This window comes from Equus przewalskii, chromosome 4 (genome assembly GCF_037783145.1).
Source record: "Equus przewalskii isolate Varuska chromosome 4, EquPr2, whole genome shotgun sequence".
Taxonomy (NCBI): Eukaryota; Metazoa; Chordata; class Mammalia; order Perissodactyla; family Equidae; genus Equus; species Equus przewalskii.
The window spans coordinates 79179627-79203891 of NC_091834.1; the positions used below are offsets into that span (position 1 = coordinate 79179627).

General features: G+C 36.3%; 1 protein-coding gene across 1 annotated transcript in view; it reads right to left on the reverse strand.

The window, feature by feature from the left end:
• Positions 1-5752: 5752 nt before the first annotated feature.
• Positions 5753-24265, reverse strand: part of SLC13A1 (solute carrier family 13 member 1) — an 84467-nt gene continuing 65954 nt past the window's right edge. Inside the window, exons 9-15 of the mRNA XM_070616453.1 lie at positions 21935-22033; positions 21426-21527; positions 18498-18604; positions 15771-15880; positions 10950-11111; positions 9299-9436; positions 5753-7647 (exon numbers count right to left, since the gene is read on the reverse strand). Coding sequence (XP_070472554.1) covers positions 7510-7647; positions 9299-9436; positions 10950-11111; positions 15771-15880; positions 18498-18604; positions 21426-21527; positions 21935-22033 — 856 coding nt within the window. The 3' untranslated portion in view covers positions 5753-7509. The remainder of the gene's footprint in view (positions 7648-9298; positions 9437-10949; positions 11112-15770; positions 15881-18497; positions 18605-21425; positions 21528-21934; positions 22034-24265) is intronic.

Below are 24265 nucleotides of genomic sequence, written 5' to 3' on the forward strand. Positions count from 1 at the left end.
TCTCTCCCACTCTCAGGATGACTTGGAGTTTGAAAGCCATTGCATGAAATATAAGGTACGTCATTTTTAAACTTTATTAGAAAATTTCTTCCTAGGCCTTAGAATACGGAGTAGACGTAGAATCTCTTCTATTTGTAGTTTCTTTATGTAGTAGCACCGTAAGCCGCCACTATCCTTAGAAACTCTAATAAACACAGTATCTGACCCTCCTGAAGAGTCCAAGGGTGTTTGCAGCTCTTAAAAAAAGAAGACAATGTATCAAGAAAAAAAAAGTGTGCTAAGTAAAAAAGGATAGAATGAAGCAATTAGAATAAATAAGAAAAATAATGGCAATGCTGGCTATTATGTGGATGCAAGAACACATCAATTTTCTTTGAAGGAAGGAGAGGCTACGTGACATTTCTGATTTTTTGGTAATCTTCAGTATGTACTTTCTAAAGAACAATAACCACAAAGACAGAGTCTGACTCAGTGGCCCAGCCATAGACTTACTGCTGAGGGGAGGTCAGAGGGTAAGCTCAGCTCAGCAGGCATAGGGAGCTACAGCTGTCGAAATTCATCAACAACCCTGTACACAATGCTCCAGGGACCCCTGTCAACACGGCAGGGCGGGGTGGTTCGAACTCTCTAAAAATCCCTGAAGTGAAAACTAATGATGAGAATCATTTAATAGAGTGAAAGACTCATTCGATACCTACATGCCACATTATTTCAATAAGATAATTGAACTTGTTTTTAGTATTGCATACAGTGTCTAAATTTTCCCATGTTTTCTTTGTGTGCTGAATTCTGTAAATGGAGATCTATTACTTTAAATGCACACGTTGTTCACAGTTTCACCTCCAGTGTTCTCTCACAACAAAGGAGTAAATGGGTAAAAATTAAATGATCCTCTGGAAATCTCTGCTTAGGTGTTAAGCAGAGTAAGCTTAACTAGAGTTAACTAGGAGTAAGCTTTCTAACCTAAATCTAAGGTTTCAATGAGATTCTGGCTGAGTCTTCTGAAGGAGGAGTTTGACCAAAGCTGGTGACTGTGTGTGGGCAATTTCTTCTGTGTGATGTGCTAAAGAATAATAATAATACAATGGTAATAAGAATGCTGTCTAATATTGAGCTTTTACTATGGCCAGTGTTTTATGCATATTAACTCATTGAATCCTCATAACCCTAGAAGATATTCTGCTGCCATCAGTGGCCCATTTTCAGATGAGGAAACTGCAGCATACACAGGTCGAACACATCTGAGGATAAGTTAGTCAGTGGTGGAGCAGGGATTCCATCTGGGCAGTCAGCCTCCAGATCTATGTTCACAAGGACTGCTCAAGACAGACAATGGTTTGGGTCTCCATTTGAACCAGGCTCAATTTGCTCAATTTGCTCTATTCTCTGGCTATAGGTTACATCGCTATGTTTGCCATGAATTAATTAATATACTGACTCTTTTGGATACAAGATGGGAGCTTCATGCTGCCTCTCCCTTGCACTTAACAAGGAACTCTGCCATAGACTAGACTGATGGCAAGGAATGTTTAGGCACAGGTGGGTCTGAGGTACTTTCCTCCCAAGACTCCTAGGACCCCAGAGAGGAGCAGAGGGCATCCAAAGTCCCCTAAGCCTTGAAGTGGTGGCTCAGTAGGGCTTGTGGCTGTGTTGAAGGTATGCTAATTTCAGGGACGTGAGATGTGTGAGCCAGGGAGCATGAGTAGGTCTTGGAATCAGAAATGAATCATAAAACCAATGGGAATTGTACGTTTCAGAAGAGCGTACATCTCCGTGGAAGCCAACATGGACAATTGCTAATCACGAAGACCAGATGCATCTCACTTATCCAGTGAGTTTCATCTGTAAGATCCACAGAACTTAGATAAATACTGCAAGAAGGGAATAAGAGAGGGGATCTAAAAAATGAAAACCTGAGTTAACTGAGTTCAACTCTGAAATCAGTTAAAACACTGAAATAACTAAATTGACTTTGATTTAGTTAAGTTAAGGGTTCTGCTGCCAAAAAAAATGGGGGCTTGAGAGCTAAATTAAAACTTCTTTCAACTTGGACCTCATGCTTTTCCTGGATTTTAATTCTAGTTGTTTTTTTTTTCAACCCATGTTTACTAATTTGGCTACTCAGCATTTCTTATTGTGTCACACATCTTTCTTGAATTATATTTCTTCTTCCTTTGATTAACCTACCTTCGCAAGCTTTGGTTAGTGGTAAGCTCTCTTAGTTTTATTTGGTTTGAAAATTCCTTAATTTCCTTTCATTCTTGAAACATACATTTTCTAGATATACAATTGTGGCTTGACAGGTCCTTGTTTTAGCACTTGTATGTACTTAACTGTTTCCAATTGTTCTTGAGAAGGTAGTCTTGGTCTGATTGTGGTTCCTTATGTGTACTCTCTCTCTTCTGTGTTCTACTATCTCACTATCACATAGGTGAGTATAGATTTCTTTCTTTTTTTTTAAATCCTGCTTTAGATTCCTTATGCTTCCCGAAAATCTTGATTTCTTTTATTAGTGTTAGAAAATTGTCACCCATTGTATCTTCAATGTTTGTGTCTTCCTCATTCTTTTCGTTATCTACTCTTGGAATTCTGATTAAACATACGTTACATTTTTTTTATTCTAGCTTGTATTTTTCTTAACCTTCCTTGTAGAGTTTCATTTTTATGTCTATCTCTGTGCCATGTTCTAAGCAATTTTTTGGAATATATCATCAAGTTCACACACTTTCTTTTCTGGTTTGTATGGATGCTATTTAACCTATTCATTAAGCTTTTAATTTAAATTATACTTTTCACATCTAAAATTTGTATTGGATACCTTTTCATATCAATCTGATCACTTTTCAAGGTCTCTTGTTCCTTAATGTATTTGCTTTATATGTTGCCATAACAAACTACCAAAAATTTAGTGGCTTAAGACAATACTCATTTTTATCTTAAAGTTTTGTAGATTAACAGATTTGTCCAAAACAAGTCTCACAGGACTAAAATCAAGGTGTCTCCAGGGCTACATTCCTTACTGGAAACTCTTAAGGAGAATCTCCTTCTAGGTTTATCACACTGCTGGCAGAATTCAGTTCCTTGCAACTGTAGGACTGAGGCCTCTGTTTCTTTGCTGGGTTTCAACCAAGGGTCATTCTCAGCTTCTAGAGGCTACCTGCGTTTCCTGGCTTGTGACCTCTTTCATCTTCAAAGCCAGCAAGAGTGGGTCCAATCCTTCCCAGGCTTCAAATCCCTCTGACATCCCATTCTGTCTCATCTCACCCAGCTGACTCTTCTGCCTTCCTCTGCTGCTTTTAAGGACTCATATGATCACATGGGCTCACCTGGATAACCCAGGATAATCTCCCTGTTTTAAGGTCTGCTGATTAATATACTTAATTATATCTGCAAAATCCCTTCACAGCAGTACCTAGATTAGTGTTTGATTGAATAACCAGAAGGCAGAAATCTTAGGGGGGACATTTTTAGAATTCTGCCTATCATACTTATTATATTTCCAACACCATCTTTTATATTTTCAAACATTATGCTTCCTCATTATATTCTGTATTTGATAATTAGAATATCTGCCGTCTTTGTAGTTTGATTCTGTTTCTTTTGATTATGTTGGCTCTTGCACAATATGCTTCATGTCTTGGCAGAATTTTCGAGTTTTGATTATAACCTTAGAAATTCTTTGAACTCCAGGTTGAAGAAGATGTTCCTTCATTTTTCCAGGTACTTGGGAATACTACGACCCAGGATTGTTTTAAAATAAAGTTTCAGTTTAAGCACCCCCCCGCCCCCAACCACACACCCACTGGTATTGAGACTTTAGACACCTAATTTGCGTGGTTATGAATTTTCAAGGGAGATTCTACTGCTCCACTCAGTGCGTAGGTCAAAATGTTAAAGTTCCCTTGATGTTTCCCTCTCTAGGCAGGTTTTTGTCCTAGCTCACATTTCATTGAGAATATAGTCCTTTGAGATCCTAACGCTACATAGTTTTCCATTGAACCCCTAACTTGTCTGGGTCCCACCTTTGTCTCCCATCCCTTGTACTCTGTATACCTATTAAAGGAAAATTTCAAGATCCCTAGGGCTTAGCAGTTGTCACTTTCTGTCTTTGCTTAGTCTCTGGATTATTGCTGGTGCTTCACCATCTTTCTCTTTTGAGGACTTCCATCATTTTCCTGCCGACTACAGTAACATATGTTATATAATATTTTTAATTATTTGGCCTCAAGAAGATCTCCCCTCTCCCGCCCCTAGATCTGTACCACTGTGCTATCATTATGAAAGGCCCCTTTATTTCTTGTTTCAAACCCCATGTCTTTTTCTTCCTAGACAAATGAAGATCACCATGGTTGGAAAAACCTTTTGTTTTCTCCTTTAGTTATATGCTGTTTCTAGTGTTTACTCCTGTACTAGTCTGATCTCACCCCTGCAACGGAGACCTCTATTTTTGATATTTGCATTCCCAAAACTTACCCAGTAAATTTTCACTTTGACTAAAGTGCTTCATTTGGGAGTAACATGGCTGATGCTGCCCTGGAGTAACAATTTTAACTATTTTCCTTTTATATTAAGTTAGAGTAATAAAACTGACCCAGTTTGTTTGGGTTTACTCTTTCATTGTTAGTACAACCCTTCTCCCTCCTAAAAATAAAAACATGTATTTTGGTAAAATCGACACAGTCCAGCAAAAACAACAGCCCTTCATTAATTAAACAAAAAAATTTTGAAACAAAAGTGACATCACAAAGATTCTTATCAGATATTGAGCCATTGCAGGCATATAGTAGTATATTTAATAATAATCTTTTACATATAATAATATGTACTATACATGTCAAGATGCAATTAATGTGCTATGATATTGTTTTATCAATTTTTGCTAGTGAGTTTAATTAATAATATTGGGCTAAAAGTGTGCCTCCCTACCTCCCAGGCTGAAAAGGAGAGAACAAAGCCTTGGATACCAAGAAGGTGAAAAGAGTGCTCACATTTGAAAGGAAGGAAGTCTGAATTCTCGAGATGCTGACATGTACAGTAGCAGCTGGAGTGAGTGAAGGATACACATATGCCAGGGGAGCCCTCCAAGCACTTGCATGAACAGACAGTAAATAGGCACTTAGTGAAATTGCTACTATTATCTAGACAAGACCCAATTCTAAGCAAGATACTGGGATTTAAAGTGACAAAGATTTCTGGTTAACCTTTAAGTAAGGATCAAGATAATAACAAAAACACTATCTACCACAGAGTGGGAGGACAAAGATTTGTTTGATCATCTATTGAGGTTGCCTTTTGGAAACTTTCAAAGGCAGTATGCAACTCTCAAACTAAAAGAGCCTGAGAACTTTGATGGAATTGGGACAAATGTGCAATGGATGAGTTAAATCATTTTTGATATTTCAGCTAAACATAAAGATGTAGCAAGAGAACTATGTGGCTCACTTCAACAAATTTTGACTAACTATTATTTTTCCTATACTCAGTTGGCAGCTGTTGGAAGTAATCCATTAAAATGATTCAAGCTGAAATGTTTATATTATTTTCTTGAGAGCAAAACTTACTCATTATAGTTTGAAAAGTCATTTGATTTTTTCATAATGAAAATGTATTCATCATATAATATAATTCGGCAGTGATAAATTGAAGGACTAGGAAGAAAGCAGAAATGTAATAAATACTATGGATCGTAAACAAATGTGTAATATATGCTAGGGAAGGGAATAAGTGAACAGAGTGAACACAGACGATATATACAAGCAGCAATATTATATTTTATGGTTTAAATGGACAAATTTTTCCAAGAAAAAAACTGATTAACTTTGCACTGACTAATTAATGAACAGACAAATAGTAAGCACGGACAATCTATCATACAAATTTTAAAGAAATGTATTCTTTTTTTAAAAAAAGCCTCTTTAGTATATTTAATTTGCAAGAATAACTTTATAAATAATGTCACTTGCAAGAAAACTAAACCAGATCTGATGAATTCTATGGAAATTAAAAATAGCAAAGGTTTTTTTGAACCTTGTCTTTCATTTTATTATTATTATTTTTTTGCTGAGGAAGAGTAGCACTGAGCTAACATCTGTGCCAATCTTCCTCACTTTATATGTGGGTCACTGCCTCAGCATGGCTGAGGAGTGGTGTAGGTCCCTGCCTGGGATCTGAACCTGCAAACCTGGGCTGCTGAAGCAGAGCACATGAACTTAACCACTAAGCCATGGAGCCAGCCCCTCTTGCATTTTATTTTCAACATGAGAATTGCTGTGTTTTAACTTTTCCATCTTTTCCTAACTGCACATTTTTTTGTTGTTGTTGTTGTTTTTGATTGCTATTTTTTTCCCATTAGCCTAATTTTGGAGTGCCAGTAGGCCTTACTCTTTCACATCCTGAGTGCCAGGAGACTATTCTCTTCCTATTTTTGTTTGAATGTTCAGTTCTTTTTTCTTTTTGATTTGCCCAGAAGTAATTTATTTTTCTCTTTTGTAAATATATCAACAGTTTTAAGTTATTTTTTATTTTCCATCTAGCATTTCATTTCAGTGTTGACATAAGGGAGTTATGTGACTTTTTTCTGTCTGTATACATAGTGACAATTCATTTAAATTTCTGAATCTCTTCTTTCTACATATGATGTTATATATTTCTGAAATAAGATGACACTTAAGCAAAATTGTTATGCATATACATAAATGGGTTAATAGTTTTATAGTGTTTAGCTTTCTTTCCTAACTATACTGCGCTAATAGTGCAAATCATAGCAAGTTTTATCCATAGCTTTACAAAATGCATTTCTCAGGGCACTGAGATCATAGAAGTATGAATTACATTACTCTAACCATGGAGTCATCTAGAAATTAATCCTTATCTATGAGTTTTCTGTTGTTTAGTGGATTCAGCTATAATTTTGGAGCTACTAATTCAATTTCAATGTTCACACTACATGTATGTATCAAGAATAATCTGATTAGGATTTTTTAAATGAGGGAATGCACATTTTATTTAGATTAAACTTTTATTTTGCACCACCAGATGACCACAGATTTGGTTTTCCAGAAAATTCCCTGAACAATACTACAGAAATGAGTTATCCAAGTACCTAATTAATTTGTGTATTTTTTAATTTTTAGCTTCAAGGGAAGTTTCTCAAATAATAAATTGACATTTGAAGTGTTACACAGAACCCAAAGTGTAAGATGAAGCAAATAACCAATTCTCTTTGAAGGTCAAGTTATAAATGATTCTTATGATGAAGCAAGATGCATATGGTCCATGAGCAAGATCTCCACCATGGGCTTCTCATTGAAAGCACATAGATGTTCTTTGGTTGCATCTCAAAAGAAATGTAGACTCTGAGTTATGACGGCAGGTTTTAGATGTCCACTGGACTGCAGCAGCCACACCAGGTTTCATTTAAATGTCAGCAGCTTTCCAGAGCCAAATTTTGCAGTGAATTCTTAATGGTTCCCAAAACTCACCACAGGATAGTCAGAGTATTTGTGCTTTTCATGGCATGGTCTGATTAATAAGTGAAGGAGCCCAAGAAGGGTAAGTGTTGAGGTCAAACATGGGCACGATCCAGGTGAATATGCCAAGCATCACCACAGCAACACCCACAATATTAATGCCAAGTCCAGCTTTAACCTTCAACAGGAAAGAGCATAAATGTCAGTCTCCTAAAAAGAAAATCTACGAGAGAATTGAAATATTGTTTCAGGAGGCATATGTTAGATTTACATGCGCCCAACGATTAGTATAAATCATTGATTTCATAAAACAAGGAATTCTTCCATTCATGTCAAAAGAGAATTTTGTCCCCAACTAAATGCCATTGAGCTGGAAAGTCTCAGAGAAGTTCCTCTTAGGAATATACTGAAGTCATTCTAATGTGAGAAAAATCCTCTTAAAAATCTGCCATTCATGTTAAATCAGGATTTGAGTTTCATGGCTTTGTACTTCAGTCACCATGTGATAAATGGATCCTTTGTATTCACTCATATTACTGTTAGTTTACCCTTCGGTATTCTTTTATTGAGATTTAATAATGCCACCTCTATTCATCTTTCTTAGAGTTCCCATTTTTCTAGCTCTGATATCAGCATTTTGGTGTCCATGAAACATCTCAAAGTTGCTTTCTATCCATTAAAACAGAGATCAGCAAACTAATGCCCATGAACTGTTTTTGTAAATAAAGTTTTATGGGACCACAACCATGCCCATTTCTTTACGTTATTGTTGGCTGCTTTCAAGACACAATGGCAGAATTGAGAAGTTGTGACAGAGGCCATCGGCTCACAGAGTTTCAAATATTTACTATCTGTTTTTTTTACAGAGAAAACTTGCTGATCTCTGCATTCTTTGTATTAAAACATAGAGACCCAAAGCAAAAGGGGAATACCTAGCAATTAATATAGAAGCCTCCTTTTCTGTCCATGCAAGCCACTCATTTATTCCAGAATCCTGTTTTCATTTTTTTTAACTCACATATATTGGGCATTGCTTATTATATTATGGACATTTTCTTTACCAAAAGGATATGACAGAACTTTTGCATAGAGTCATTTCTACGATTTTTACATTGCACAGGTTTAAGGACAGCAATCTATATGGAAGGAAGGGAGCTGGGACTTTTCTGGAAACTGCGTTTGTGTAGCAAACTCCCTGAGTTTACTTTGATTATATTCTTGTTTGCTTTGGTTTGGAAGTTGATGATCAAGATTGTGGGGAGACTAGAATATTCTCAAACTAGTTCTTGACTACCACTACTTTTGTATTTGACAAAAAACATGCACGTTTTGTCACCTAAATTTTCTATTATTGCTTGCTTGTGCTTTCATTTCAGGTGCCACTATTAGAATCAGAACAAGATGACTTTTGATCATCAGGCACTGAGTGCAATGTCTTATTCAGAGCAAACATCAGTTGCGTAAATATTTGTGATAGCAAACCACGGTACTTGATTGCTAAATTTCATTAACCTTATTACCTCCTTTTGCTTAGGTCAAGTTGGATCCTGATCTTCACATCTAAATCAAGCATATTCTATGCTCTTTTCCTTCTTCTAGGGCATTACTGATGCATTCAATATCTCTGTATCTGTGACTGTAAATTTAGTGACATGTTCACTTCTGCTTATTACTCAAAAACAATTCTATGACCTGTCATGCACTCACCTTCAGAAGCAGAACTCAAGCCTGGCTTTTCTTGGCAGTTGGTTAGTGTGTAAAAGAGGAGATAACCCAAGACATCACAAAAAAAGTCTGTTGGACCAACAGTATTCTTTCAGCTCACTTACCATGTCAATAACTTTTAGATGGCCATATGAAAAAACAATAGCGTTGGGTGGATTTGCTACTGGAAGGAGGAATGCAAATGAAGTACACAGAGTAGAAGGTAGCAAAATGTAAAGAGGGTTCACATGAATGGCTTCAGCCTGTAGGAAAAGATAAAAGAAGTCTAAGGAACATTTTGAGGTGGCACCAAGCATCAGAATGAGCAAAATTATTACAATAAGCTTTCCTAGAAGCAGATTGAAACCTAAAGACATAAAATTATACACAGAAATGCAGTTATAACTTGAAGAATATTTTCCAGAAAATTTGTCTTCCTCTTATTCCTTTTCATATGGTTATTGGTGCCCATTTAAGTATAATAACTGTTATTTTTAGAAAGTAAAATATCATTTATTCCAGAAACTAAATAAAAACAGCAACCACTTATTATTTATCTAGTGCTAGGTGCTGTGCTAAGTTCCATATATATATGCTTATATATGTGTTTATATATAATATATATATAAAATTTTATATATATTAGATATATAATATAATAAACTTAATATATTTACATACATAACTTAATTTTCAGACAATGATCTTATGAGATGGCTACTATAACCCCAAATAACAGATGAGGAAACTGAGGCCCAGATGAGGAAACTGAGGCCCAGAGAGGCTAAACTAACTTGTCCAAACACACAGCTGGCCAGCAGTAGAACTTCAGTAGGGTCTCAGGTCCCTCTGGCTCCAAAGCCTCTCATCAAACCACACGTTACTGCCTCTGTGACATACATTTTAGAATTTGTTTGGGAATCATCACAGAAGAAGAGTTACTACTATTCTTAATTCATCATATAATTTTCTAATTGCTCCATGTTGAGAAATAAAGAACAGAAAAAACCAAAATGTTTTACCAATATGAACTGCCTACGTTTCTTTTCTAATTTGAAGCAGCAGTTCAAGAATGCCAACATATGCCCCTGAACGAGCGGCAGAACAATTCTAGAGGGGCAATTCTTCTTAATTTAAAGTACTTTCCTCTCATCAAACCCATCTGTCCCAATAAGAAAAACATTTTACTTCGAGCTATTTCTTGTAATTGCTAGCTAGGTGGGAGAAGAAGGAAGGCAGTCTTTCCCTCTCTCTTCTTGCAAATCCGCTTCTTACTTATCATTTTAAAATTCCTCCCTGGGCAGTGGAGAACTGTGTCTAAGACATTTAAGCTTGAAGCCTGAAGTATAAGCCTAGATTTTCATTCACTTGCAAATCACTTATATGAACCCTTCTCAGCAATTCGGGAATAACCTTCTGGAGGGAGACATGTCAGCGTTAGAGATCTAAACGCTAAAGTTGCCAGGAAACACTGAATCCCAAAGTCTTACAGTTGCAAAGGATCTAGGCTGACTCTCATTTATCTGCCCATGAAAAATCTGGGTGGAGAGAAGGTAAGTGGTTCACTTAAGATTGTTCTGCTTGAACATGGAAGAAAATAATTCTTCTGAGTTGAGGTATCCTAAAAAAGCATCAATACAAATCAAATCACTCTGTAAGTTACCTCCTGGGGGACCATTCAAGCCAAAAATGACTCCACACCACAATATGAGAACAAGCAAAGTAGAACCCTACTCTTTAAATGAAGACTATAAATGAGATAAATGAGATACTCACCAATGGCGATAATATTGGGAGAAGGAGGGTAATGGTAGCTGGATTGCTGGCTACCTCTGTTAACGATGTGACTATCAAGGAAGACAGCAGAATTATCAGCCATAGCGGTAATGACCCTAGAGGAGATAATTTATTTCCTATCCACTTAGATAGTCCCGATATCTAAAAAAAAAGAATTTGCAATATTTGTTATTCATGAATAATTCATTTTAATCAAACACAATTTAAATATATAAAAAGCATTATTTGCTCTAAGAACTCAACTTCTTAAATATAATTTTAATCTCATATTTTTCTGTAGTTTGGTAGATCTAGGTGGCTTTGACATAGGGAAATACTCAATTACTTTTATTTAAACATACCAACATGCTTTAGGAAATCTGAATTGTCTTCTCCCAATTTTCAATTAAATTTTCTCTAATATATGTGGGTATTTTAGTCATGTAGTATGATAGGACTTTATGAAAAGAGCAGCTCTTCTGGTCTACCTCTCTCTACTCCTAAGTTGTGTTCCCCAGAGGCAATAGCTTTCAACCCCTGTTAGCTATTTATAGCTATGTTTAGGTATTCAAATCAATTTTTCAAAATTATAGTTTTTCCTAGTTTTCATGTTTATACATTATCTACTGACTTCCTAATATATGACACCATCCACCATAAACATATTTCCTGTGCCTCCATTCCCTTATACTCATCTATTAACATTTTTTGGTTAAATCAATATTTAAAGTTTACCATTATGATTAGTATTGTTCATACCTGAGTCTCTTAGTGTACTGTGACTGCATTTAGCTTTTTGTTTTACTGTTTTTTTGTTTGTCTGTCTGCTTTTCCAGGGAATCATTGCCTCAATCTTTCGTTTGCTTGATTTTCTAAGGACTTATCACTAATTCTTCAGCATACTCTCCAGTAAAATTGGAAAATTCCCCATGAGTAGACAAACATATTAGGTAATTGTTCTTTCTCATTTTCTCTCATGAAGTTGTCCATTATGGAATATTCCCTCCTTTGGCTCAATGTGGATTAGCTACTCTTTAGATCTACTCTGCTGTTGTTTTGAAACCTCTCTTCACTGGGGTACCATGAATTCCTTCCCTACCCTCCTATATGGGAATCCTTTCTTGTTAACTCCTTTGTGTTGGTGAAACACATTCTTCCATAGCTTCCTGAGAACTGATACATGGGAAGTAAATTTTTTTACTGTCTGCGTGTCTGAAAACCTCTTTATTTTCTTTTCACACTGTTTTGATAGTTTAGCTTTTGCAGAATTCTAGACTTGAAATATTAATCACTCAGCAGTTCCAAGCCATTGCTCCATTTCCTGTGGCTTCCAGTTGAGTTCTTTAGAAGCCTGATGACATTCTGATCTTGGATTCATTGTTCATCATACAGAAAGATTGGGTGCACTCAGATTGGTAGATATGTTATTCTATTTTTCTCCCCAAATGGAAGGGAAAATCCTCCATTTATGAGAAGATTTCAGTGAGCTAGTGCATGTGTGAATCTTCAAGCTCATGACAAACTAGGATTGTTATCAGTAAAGCTCTAATTACAAGCTGTATGCTGTCAGATGAAAAGTTGGCAAGAACATCCCCAAATGTGGATGCCAGATATTATGCATGTTATTTGTGGTTTTGACTTACATTTTGTTTGTTTGTTTTTGTTTTGACTTTTAGATGGAAAAAGACTGTCTGCTATTTAAGTCACATTAGCACAAATTCATCCTAGAATACAACAATGTATACTCTAAGAATGGATTTTGTTTATGTCTGACTAGATGCAGCTGGAAAAGATTACACCACATATTGGTCCCCCTCCCTGGAAGCCACTGGGATCATATCATCGCACCGAAGTTTCTGAAATTCCACGTGAACTGCTTGGATATTGAGCACTCAATAGCTTTCTCAGTCCAGAATCTCAAAGTCTTTGGTTCTAAGGAATTTCTTGCATTATTTTTTGGAAACATTCTTATATTTATTCTTTTTTTTTTTTTCTCTTTCTGAAACTCTTATTAGTTGGCTGTTGGACATTTTGGATTGATACTCTAATTTTCTTCTCTTTCTCTCTTTTTCATTTACCTTCTCTTCATCTTTTTGTCCTACTTTCTGAGGTAGGTTCAAACTTCATCTTCTAACCATGCTACTGAATTTTTAAATTTCTGTTACAATATTTCTTATCTTCAGTGACTCTTTCTTATTTTCTGTTTATTCCTTTTTCCAAAAAAGTAAGATTTTATTTTAGTTTTGTGTCTTTGATGTTTCTAACATCTCTTTGAGGCAGCAATGACAAATTTTGAAAGTTTTCTTTTGCTTCATGCATTTCCTTCCTTTTTCTGTGTTCCTTTTGTTGTTGTTCTTATTTTTTTCTTACTGGTTATCATTTCAGAGACTTTCCCAATTGTCTGGTGATCCTGGACTACCTATTCATGTTTAAAAGGGAGGCAATAAAATGATGATTGGAGGCTCTTCGTGTCTAGGCAAGGATTACTGAGAGGCAGACTTTACTACAGGAAACTAAGCTATGAGCTAGTATCTCGTTGATTCAATTTTGTGAAAGAGTAAATCTAAATTTTCTACCAGGGAGGAGAAAGAGCAGTTGCCTGTTTATTCAGGACTAGAGAGAGTATCTGGGAAGCTCACAGCTCCTTTGGCACTTTTTAAACCATCCTGCATTTTTAGTCTTGTTTTTTTTCCCCCGCTTTCGGTTAATCTGCTGCTTCCAATTTCTAAACTCTTCCAGGATCCTGTGGATGAATCAGTTTCTTTCCAGTTGGCTCTTCCTTTTGCAGGCCTATGTATTTTATCTTTCTCTACTTCTTCTACTACACAAAGTCAGTTACCCCTCAAACATCCTCTTTCTATCTTCTAAATTTTATCATATCTCTTGTATGTCATCATTCCTGCTGTATGGTCTTTATCTTTGTGAACAGATACTCTTGTTCTATTATTGCCATTAGTGGAGATCAGAGAAAAACAGTGTTAATCCTCCACGTTTAACCTAGGAGAGAAATTTTGAGGGATGTGTGAAAAAGGAAGAGGAGTTATTGACTGACAAGAATTTAAAAGTGAGTACCAGCTCATGAGAGTTTAGTCATGTTAAAATAAAATCAAGGGGCATTCAAGAGAGAGGGAATTCTAACAAGGTGAATGCTTTAGAAGTTGCTTTCTCATGATTCCCCACTGGAAGGATTATCTATTTCTGGACGTTTGCTAAACTAATTACAATTTGGAACAAAATTTTTAAAAGTTAACTGTCTCTAAATCTTTGTAAAACCAGTTTCTAAGGGCATATTTGTCCACAGTCATAGTTTTGAAGCTCATGGCTTCAGTCTGACCGCTTAGGGCTAGGGTTACAGCGCGCATCCCATAGAAGTCTGATTGTGCGCACTAGGATTTTCACAGCAAACTAGACCTCCTCCACGGCTTCCTTAATTCTTCTAATGAGAGAGCCTAGTTCGTCAGACTAAGTCCATACCTTTTTGTTTCCTTAGATTTTGTTATTCTAGGGTCTGGCCAAAGCTTTTAAAACTACTTTGAGTGTCTAGGGTCAAATCCAGACATATATTCTGGGAAGGAGAGATGAACAAAGTTCACATCAATGCTCAGAATTACCGATTCTGATTTACTCACAGTTCAAATTAGCAGACATAGGAATGCAAGTTATTTATTCTGAGAAACCAGATCTCATGACTGCTTAACTAGTAGAAAAGTGCATTTGTCTTATATTTCTGTCATTTATATTTGAGCACTCTATAAGGTGAGCCAAATCTAGACCTAAAATGACTTGTAAGTGGCACACAGAATTTAGACAATTTCTAAAACTTTCACCTATTACTAAATCCTATTGCTGAAAGCTCAGTATCCAAATGCCATACAGACAAATTGACAATAAAGTCAGAAGAAGGAAGAGAACAGAGCAGATAGTTATTTGTCTTGAGAAGTATAAAAACCTAACTTCCCATAAACTAAAAGGCTGGACACACCTTCCTCGTCATCCTTTTTCATTTGATGACTGAATAAGGAAATGGAACAGCCATGTACTTTGAGTGTTTCACAGAAGGATATGAAATCCAGAAATAAGAGTTTTTTAATTATTCAAAGAGTAAAGGATTTTCATGGACTTTTTGGAGAAGGTACTTTTCTTCCAGCAGCCCTACAATGACCAGGGCAATTTCAAGGGACAAGAGCTTCCTAAGACTTCTACTTTATATCAACTGGATAGATAGGCCAAAGAAATAACCAACTTTATTCCTCATGGTGGTTTTATTTCTCCTTAAAATTAGATACAATACAATATTAGACACGATTATGTGAAATTCTGTCTGGACTTCATTCAAGAAACATGTATTAAGTACCTTTAATGCTCCTATTATTTTGCATTCTCCTTCCTTGGCAACATTAGGACCAGGATACATTGAAGAGAACTCTGAGAGCTACTCAAATTCATCATGAAATAAGGTAAAGGTATGAACAAACAAAAAGAATATGTTTTACTAGGATTCACTGTGCATATGATTTTTATGTAAGTTTCTCTTACTAAGCTAGTCTTCTAATACTATTTTGTGGATTAAGAATTCCAATCTTGTTTGCTTTATTCCTTTTGACATGCTGGGACATCATAGAAAATGATGTTTTATGCTTGCAGTCTGTAAAAATTCTTGAACTCTGAACTCACTCTGTGTGGTATACTTACTGCATGGCTATTGAATTCTGCATCATTAAAATGATGGGATGAAGTTGAATATGCCAAAAGCTTGAGTGTCTCTGTGTTCTTCTTTGGAACAGTCTAGTTAATTTTTAAATATCTTAGACACAGTATTACCTCACAGCCATCTGCCAAGGCAAACCCTCCACCAACAAGAATCGCTATATCCCAGGGCATGAATGACTGGAATTCTTTCCAAGTAATCAGTGGAGAGTAATCAAAAGCAACTGGAAAACAAAAGTTCCACAGTTACACATTGCTTAAAATATGACAGTATGACATGTTTTTTAAAAATTATCCTAAATAGCCATCTTATAAGAAGTTTTTAATATTCCTATGTTATTTTTAGATAGAGGACTTGATCTGGACTTTGGGTAATTTCCACCTGGCCTAGGAGGAACATGATATTATAAAAAAGGAAAAAATACCGTAACTTGGAAAAATCCTTTGGATCATATTATAGAATAAATTTAGATAAGTTACAACCTTGTAATTTATAATGCTATTCATTCATTCCACTAATACCTTTGCCTACTATGAGTAAGACAGTGCATTGGGCAATACTATTCTTTGCTATGCAAAATGTTTGTAATATTCCATTGGTTCTATTATTGTCAGTGTAGCATTACAATTATTATTCACTAATATTTATTTGAATTTTATTATTTTTTCAAATCACAAGAGGGGTCATAATAGATTCGTTAGGATTCCAGTTTAAAATAATACAAAATTCAGATTAAATAATTTAAATATCATTCATGAGACCCTTGAAATGCTCATTGAGCAGTTATCATAAAGATTTCTCTTGATATTTGGGTCCTGATGGCTTCATTGATTTGTTGAGAAATAAGGTCATCCATGAACACATTATGCCCGTTTAACATTTGTGTGTAACAGACAGCCTTGCGCACGGTGAGATTTTAATGTTACTATTAAGCGTCCTTCCTATCTCCTTCCCCTAAAAGTAAACCAAACCTACCCTCACTGTTGACTAAAATTTTTCTATTTCTTACTTAGATTAAGACCACATATGCTGTTAAAATGCAGACATCTCTGAAAAGTACCTCCCATTTAAAATGTAACCTATTATGTTTTATATGTCCTTTTTAAGCCTAGTATAAATGAATTTATCAGGGAGAATAGGAGTTGAAGAATGAGAAGAGAGAGACTGGTGGATAGAGGCAAGGCTTTTTCTGAGGGGGCATTTAGATGTGGGAGCCAGGGAAGTTAAGCCAAGCATCGCTTCCTCAATACTTGCCCGTGTCAGGCCTTTGGGCTTTGACTGCAATAATCAGAATCCTCAGGGTCCCATAGGAATCAAGGCTCTGTTTTGCACTGTCTCCTTATAACGTATTTTCAGATGTTCTAGTCTCAAGTGAAGAATATTTGAGGCATTTATAGAAATAAAGGCATTCATGTCTATGCTTTGCTGTTACATAAATAATGTCCTAGAAATCTGACCCATTAGTCATTTACCAATTCTGATGCAAGGGGTCAGGTGGACCACCCAATTCCATGAATCCCAGCGAAAAGAAAAGAAAAGAAAAACCAGTAACAACAAAAACCCCACAAGGGGCTGGCCTGGTGGCATAGTGGTTAAGTCCCTGCGCCCTGCTTCGGTGGCCTGGGGTTTGCAGGTTCGGATCCTGAGTGCAGACCTAGCACTGCTCATCAAGCCATGCTGTGGCGGCATCCCACATAAAGTGGAGGAAGACTGGTACAGATGGTAGCTCAGTGACAATCTTCCTCAAGCAAAAAGAGGAAGATTTGCAACAGATATTAGCCCAGGGCCAATCTTCCTCACACACACACAAAAACAAATAAAAGAAAACCCAAAACTTGAGCCAGCCCTGAGGGTCTAGTGGTTAAAGTTCTGTGTGCTCAGTTTTGGCAGCCTGGGTTTGATTCCTGGGTGTGGAATCACACCACATATCTGTCAGAGGCCATGTTGTGATGATGGCTTTTATAGAAGAACCAGAAGAATTCACAATGATGTATTGGGACCTTTGGGGGGCAAAAGAAAGAAAAAAAGAGGAAGACTGGCAACAGATGTTAGCTTAGGGCAAATCTTCCATAAAAACAGACCAACAAACCATGCTAAGTTAAAGCCTTAAAAAAAACCCACAAGAGTCTACTCTACTAGGCTCTTTCAAAACAATTTCAAGTCATTTGTCTCACATTCACAACACAAGAATCTAACTACCAAAACATGCTGTGTTAGCATAAAGCATAGATGTGGGTGAATCCTATGCTTAAGAATATGTGTGTGTGCTGGGGACAGGGGGTGTATGCTCATGTAACCAGGCATGCTTCTTTGCCTATGTGTTATAACGACAATGAATGCTCCCAGTAAATACCTTTTCTTTCAATCATGACACTGGGTTACAACTAGCGTGGGGTGGATTTGCATGTTCTCCAGGACTACTATGTAAGGTTGTGAATACGCTTCCCCTTGAAACTCCTCACCACTTTAGATCCTCACCATTTATTACCAAGAGCTCATCACGAAGTAATGACTTCCACGTTCTTGTTCCTATGTTTGTCAAGAGTAAATTCAATTCTGATTTTGGCAGGGGAATGGGGCTTATCATAGACCAAACAGATTCACTGGGAGCAGCTTCCTAATGATGGTGCATAAAGAAATCTACTTCTTGCTTCTGCAAAGTAAGATGACCCCCCTTGTAGGCAGATGGTGCGTGCTGGCTGAATAGGAGCTGCAGGGTACAAACAGGGGTTGTGTCAACATGTCCATTCCTTTTGTTCTAGGTGCTAATCGAAATCAATGGCATTTTGTATTTTTTGCTCTTCTATCAAATTCATTCAGAATTATAAATAATACTCAACTAATTTCTCCTGTAGGTGTAGTCTTAGTCAATGTCTTAGCTGGGATAAGAAAGAATAGGAGTCCTACAAGTAAGGCAACGGTTGAATCTGTAACAAAACCGAGATACCTGAAAAAGAACAAATGTGTATGTTAAAAAATGCCATCAAGAATTTGCGTGAACCAAACACCAATTGATTCAGGTATAGGTATAGGTTATTTATTTCGGATAATCTGCTCTAAAACCTATGGATTTCTAACTAAATGGTGTAACTTAGTGGAACCAAAAATCTCAGACCATGCTCCCATTGTTTTCAGATGTCTCCGTATTTCCAAAACCATGTATACACATGCTGACACACTGGGCCAACGTGGCAAATTCCCTCTTAGGTAAAGCTTACAGATGTGGTAAATAATTTCTTCTTTGAATTATTTCTTTTAATCACATTGGCAGAGAATTTAGGTTGAAACAATTGCTAGACTATGCAAAGTCCTTCATAATTGTTTTATAACATCCTACTTTTGAATCGTGTCAAGGCATGGATGTTTCTAGGGTCATCTGAAACTCTTCTGTAAATTGTGAAAAGGAATTTATCTGTTTTTCTAAGATATAACATCTGCTTCTGTGATTATAGGACCTAGCCACACCACACAAATGAAATCAACCCATTTAATACTTTCCACCCTGTGAAACTCAATCAAGAATATTAATTGTTAGAATGGATTATGAGATACTCATAAATGATCACTGTAAAAAATTAAGAGTGATTTAGGAACAGATGGGGTCTTAGAATCACCAGGACATTCCAGAAAGTGAGATAGGTTTTCAGAAGCCTCGACAGTTAAGAAGCACCTGGAGATCAGCTATGAATGAACCAGGCATAAACAATTTGAATGCAGTTTTAAAAGTCAGCATATTAACTAGTGACTCTTTGTAGTCTGAGAAGAACTATGTATACCCTAAAGGTTGTTTTGCTTCTATGTAACTCAGCAATGCCCATGTACTATAGAAACTCTCTCCTCCTGTAATTTACTTGAACAATCTAAATAATCAAGGAAATGCATTATTTTATTCAATCTGACAATTTTATTAAGCAGTCTGTTTTCCCTAAATATGAATTTTCTTTGTTTCCTTGTTGAGTAAAAAGCTACCTCGGTGTAATTTATTCAACAAACTTAACCAATATTTATTATTTTATTGTTCCCTATTTCTTTTATTTCACTTGCAATTTTTGGGTGGATTTTTGCCAAATTAGGTCAGGCATCATGTAATCTGATTTTGTTTTATATGAAAAGACACATTGACTTCAGTCCCAGTTCAAACAGATGGAATGGAAACATTAGGTGGTAGATATAAATCTTGATACATCATTCTAGCTTTGGAAATTCTAAATGCTTAAAACCTCTACATTACAGTATATTCTACAGAATATATAATTTAAGTAAAATCAAGCCATAAATACTGAAATAATTTCTTTCAAAAGGCTTTTAAAACTATTATTTTATTAGTTTATTTTAATTTTATTTTTAGTTTATTATGAACTGTTAGGTTATCTCAATATTACAAAATATGAAACTGATACAAATTTTATTTTCTTTGGCAATTTATAAATTTATAAAAAGGAGGAAGAATTTTGTTGTTGTTGTTGGTATAGGTCCTATTGCAAAACTACAAAGTACTAATCAAACTAACAATAGTTTGTTTCGAATAGCTTACTTTGAATAACTGAATGTTGCCTTTTGTTTAGACTTCTTAAAATGAAAAGTTTTAGTCCCAAAAGAAATAAAAAGTATATAGAACTGAAGCTGATCCTTTGAAACATGCCGCCACATTACACTGCTATGCTTGTGTGCTCCCTAGGAATTTGCACACAGACTTTGCACCTTTAAAATATGTTGGCAATGCCTATATAACCAGAAGGCTCTGATTCGAGAAGAAAGAAATTTCTTTATTCCATGTGGGCAGAATATATTTCACCCAAACAATTTTGGTTTCTGCCCCAAAATACATGGATTCTTGCTGGGGTATGTGAGATAGGAAGTCCAAATTAGAGATCTGCTGAATTTAGGAACCAGACTGGTTCAGTGAAAGATAGATTGGGAACACAAATCTCAACACCCAAGTATTTATATTGACATGTAGGATGGTCCTTAATTTAGAAAATTATGCTACAATCTTCCCCCTCACTTCCCATGACTCAGCAATGACTGCTGGTGTATAAGACACTGAAAGATAAAATTAACTCTGACCCAGCTTCTAACATTAGTTTATAAAGTCAGTCTTATTACTTATTCAGGAATTCCTTATCTATAAAATAGGGGCAGGAATGGATTGACAGCGAACTAATAAAAAATGGACATAAATAGAGAAAAAGGCTATTGAACCAAATAAATAATCCTCCATAGATGTAAAAAAATTAAGTTGGCAAAAATCACAGAACGTGAGTTCATATCAGGTTATGAAAAAGCATTGAGTGGCATTTATTTCACAAAATAAACATTTATTATCATGCTTCCTATAGGGGGAAATGCAGCGCTCTTATAAGCTCCATTTTACAGATGAAGAAACTGAGAGGTAGATGACTTGCCCAAAGTAAGTGGAAGAGCCAGGAGTGGAATCCAAGCCATGTGGCCCCAGAGTCTATACTCCCCACCACCAGAGAATCTGGCCTTCCTGCAGGCTATATTTCTAATTTTGTAAGGAGGGAAATAGCTTCGTCTAAAGGAGCCTGATTTTTAGGTACAGGAGAGTTTGGTCATCTTGTCTGCAACCCTCTCCTAGATTTCATTCCTTATCAATTGTTTTCCTGAAAAGATTAGAATTAAAAAAATCTTTTCAATGGAAAGGGAGAAAAAAATCTCATACAATCTTTCAGAGTTATAGGAACCACTCAGGAGAAAGGCCAAGGAGAAAACAGGAAGAGCTGAGGAACATAACACGTGACACTTACTCTGAGAAAAGCACAGACCAGCCAGAAATGAAGCCGGGATCTCGGCTAAACCACAGCAGGGCCATTACCAAGAAGAGGACCAAGGTCACAATTTCTTGAGACCTGTGGGAAAATGCCAATCCTTTCGTTTATTTTCTCAGTCTGGACATTTGTAGAAACTCGCTGAGCTATTGTCAGGAGTAATCTTAGCAGACTGTAAACATTGTAAAACCCGGATGTGTCAACACCGTAATTGGAAAGAATCAGCGAGATCAGAGGAGGACGTCACTCCTCTGTGGGTCTTTCAGCTTCTTGTCAATCTACCCGGTAAATCTGAGTTAGACGAGATATGTGTTTTGTCAAGATGAGTTATATTCACAAAGGTTAGAACATTCAGCACCCTTACCAAGTGTTGTCAATGCACGACAGATGATTACGTGCTTATTTGCCTGGAAATAAACCCTTGAAGTATAAGCAGCATACCTCTGTGTGTGTGTGTGTGTGTGTGTGTGTGTGTGTGTGAATCTTACCTTATTGGCCCAAGTTTTTGGTATTCTTGTTTAATCACCTCGGCACAAGCCTTTTGTCTGAATGTTTTGGTCTTGCCACATTTGAACATCTCCTTAACACTGAAAAGAATAATTGAACATGTTAGGCAAAGGATTCTCCCTTTACGGAAGATAATTGTGTGAAAGTTTCATAAAACATGAAAATATGACTCTCCCTAATAACAGAAATCTGTGCTTTTCGCCTTTGCCTCCATCTCCTTCTTCGAATGTTCTCTCCTCTTTTTTCTGTTTTTGACTGATTTGCACATTTTTCAATGCTTAATTTCTCTTCCATATTTTCCACGACATCTTCTACTTATCTCTTCCTTTTCCAAGTCCTTTTGCACCATTAGAATTTTGCCATGTTCCACTCATCTCTAATTTAACACTTTATTATATACCTGATTGTTATATATTTTAATATGTAGATTGCATATCTTGATTGTTAACTGTTGCATATGTCTAAGTTTTATCTCATCACTTATACAACAAGTTATTCGAGGGAAGAGGCAGTGTCCTAGATGTTTTCTTTGGCTTGGACTCTCTAAACACTGGTATACACAGTAATTATCGACTCATTATCGACTCAAAGGCACTATTAACTCAATAGTACCTTTGTCAAATTTAGGAGACATTTGTCAGATGTATCATTTTGCACAAAATATGCTAAACTTGAGTTATACACTAGGGCAGGGAAGTCACATACACTAATCATGGACAGAGTCCAATCTATGTCTATTCTCAGAACTAAATCAACTCTATTACATTTTTTTCAAGTTTTTCCACCCCTTATGTCCTAATAGCACCCACTAGATAATTTTCCAAATTGTTTCTAACAGTAACTGCCAGTCTCTATTTCCTTTAGCTGCTGATTTTAGTGACCCTTTTCTCCTATGACTAATTTTTCTGTCTTGAAGTCCAGGGTCTTCAAAACCTTGAAGAACTTTTGTGAAGCACTGCTCTAGACTGAGATCTATGGAAAAAAAAGTCCCTCCAGAAGAAGAAACAAATGGAAAAATGGCTAGATTCTTAGGGACTATCTCTTGGAATGTCTATGAGTGGCTCAGTTGGATTACATTATTTGTAGGTATAGAAAGCACTTCTGAGTGTAGAGCCAAAGGAATTGAAATCTGGATGTCGAAGAGATACCTGCACTCACGTGTTCATTGCTGCATTATTCACAACAGCCAAGATATGGAAACAACTCAAATGTCCATTGACAGACAAGTGGATAAAGAAAAGTGGTATACACAAACAATGAAGTATTATTCAACCTTCAACAAGAAGGAAATCCTGCCCTTTGTGAGAACATGAATGGACCTGGAGGACGTCGTGCTAAGTGAAATAAGCCAGACACAGAAAAGCAAACACTGCGTGATCTCACTTACACGTAGAATCTAAAATAGTCAAACACAAAGAAGCAAAAGGTAAAAGGAAGGTTGCCAGGCACTTGGGAGAGTGGAAAATGGGGAGGTGTTGGGCAAAGGATACAAAGTTTCAGTTATGCAACAGAAACTCTGGAGATCTCCTGTACAAAATAGAACCCAGGATTAACAATACTATGTTGTATACTTAAAAATTTGCTAAGAGGATAGATCTTATATTAAGAGTTCTTATTACATAAATAAATAAAGAGGATGGTAGGAAACTACTGGATTTTGGATAAGTTTATGGCATTGATATTGATGATGGTTTCATGAGTATATACTTATTCCCAAATGCATCAAGTTTTGTATACACTAAATATCTACAGCTTTTTGTATGTCAATCATACCTCAATAAAGCGGTTTTAAAAAAAAGAAAGAAAGCAAACAGGGGCATTCCTTCTGAAAAATTGCTGGGGTAAACATGGATATTTATGAGGGAGTAAATAGGAAGACTGGGGTGGTGTGAGGGTAGCTCTCACACAGACAAATTTTATTTATTTTTTCTGTAACTCAGCTACTCAAATTTGTCTGGACTGTTATTCTCTTTGAAGGAGCAGAGTTTCCTCAATTCTTAAGTCATCCATCCTACACATTCATAATCACTCTCCTGCACACACTCCAACCACTGAACATAATTAGACGGATGCTGTTGCATTTAAAATCAGTGAGGTAATATTTAATCTTTATAGTCTCAGTTAAGTTACTGACTAGCACCAGTCTTGAAATTTTATCCCTTCTCACAATATAAACACTACTATTATAAGAAACTAACCTGTGGGACACTTTGAGAATCATCTGTAGAATAGGAAAGTAGAGTTAAAAAAAGGATGAGTCTCCTTAGAAACTGTTTTCCACCCAGTAGACTGCATCTGTACTTTGTCACTTT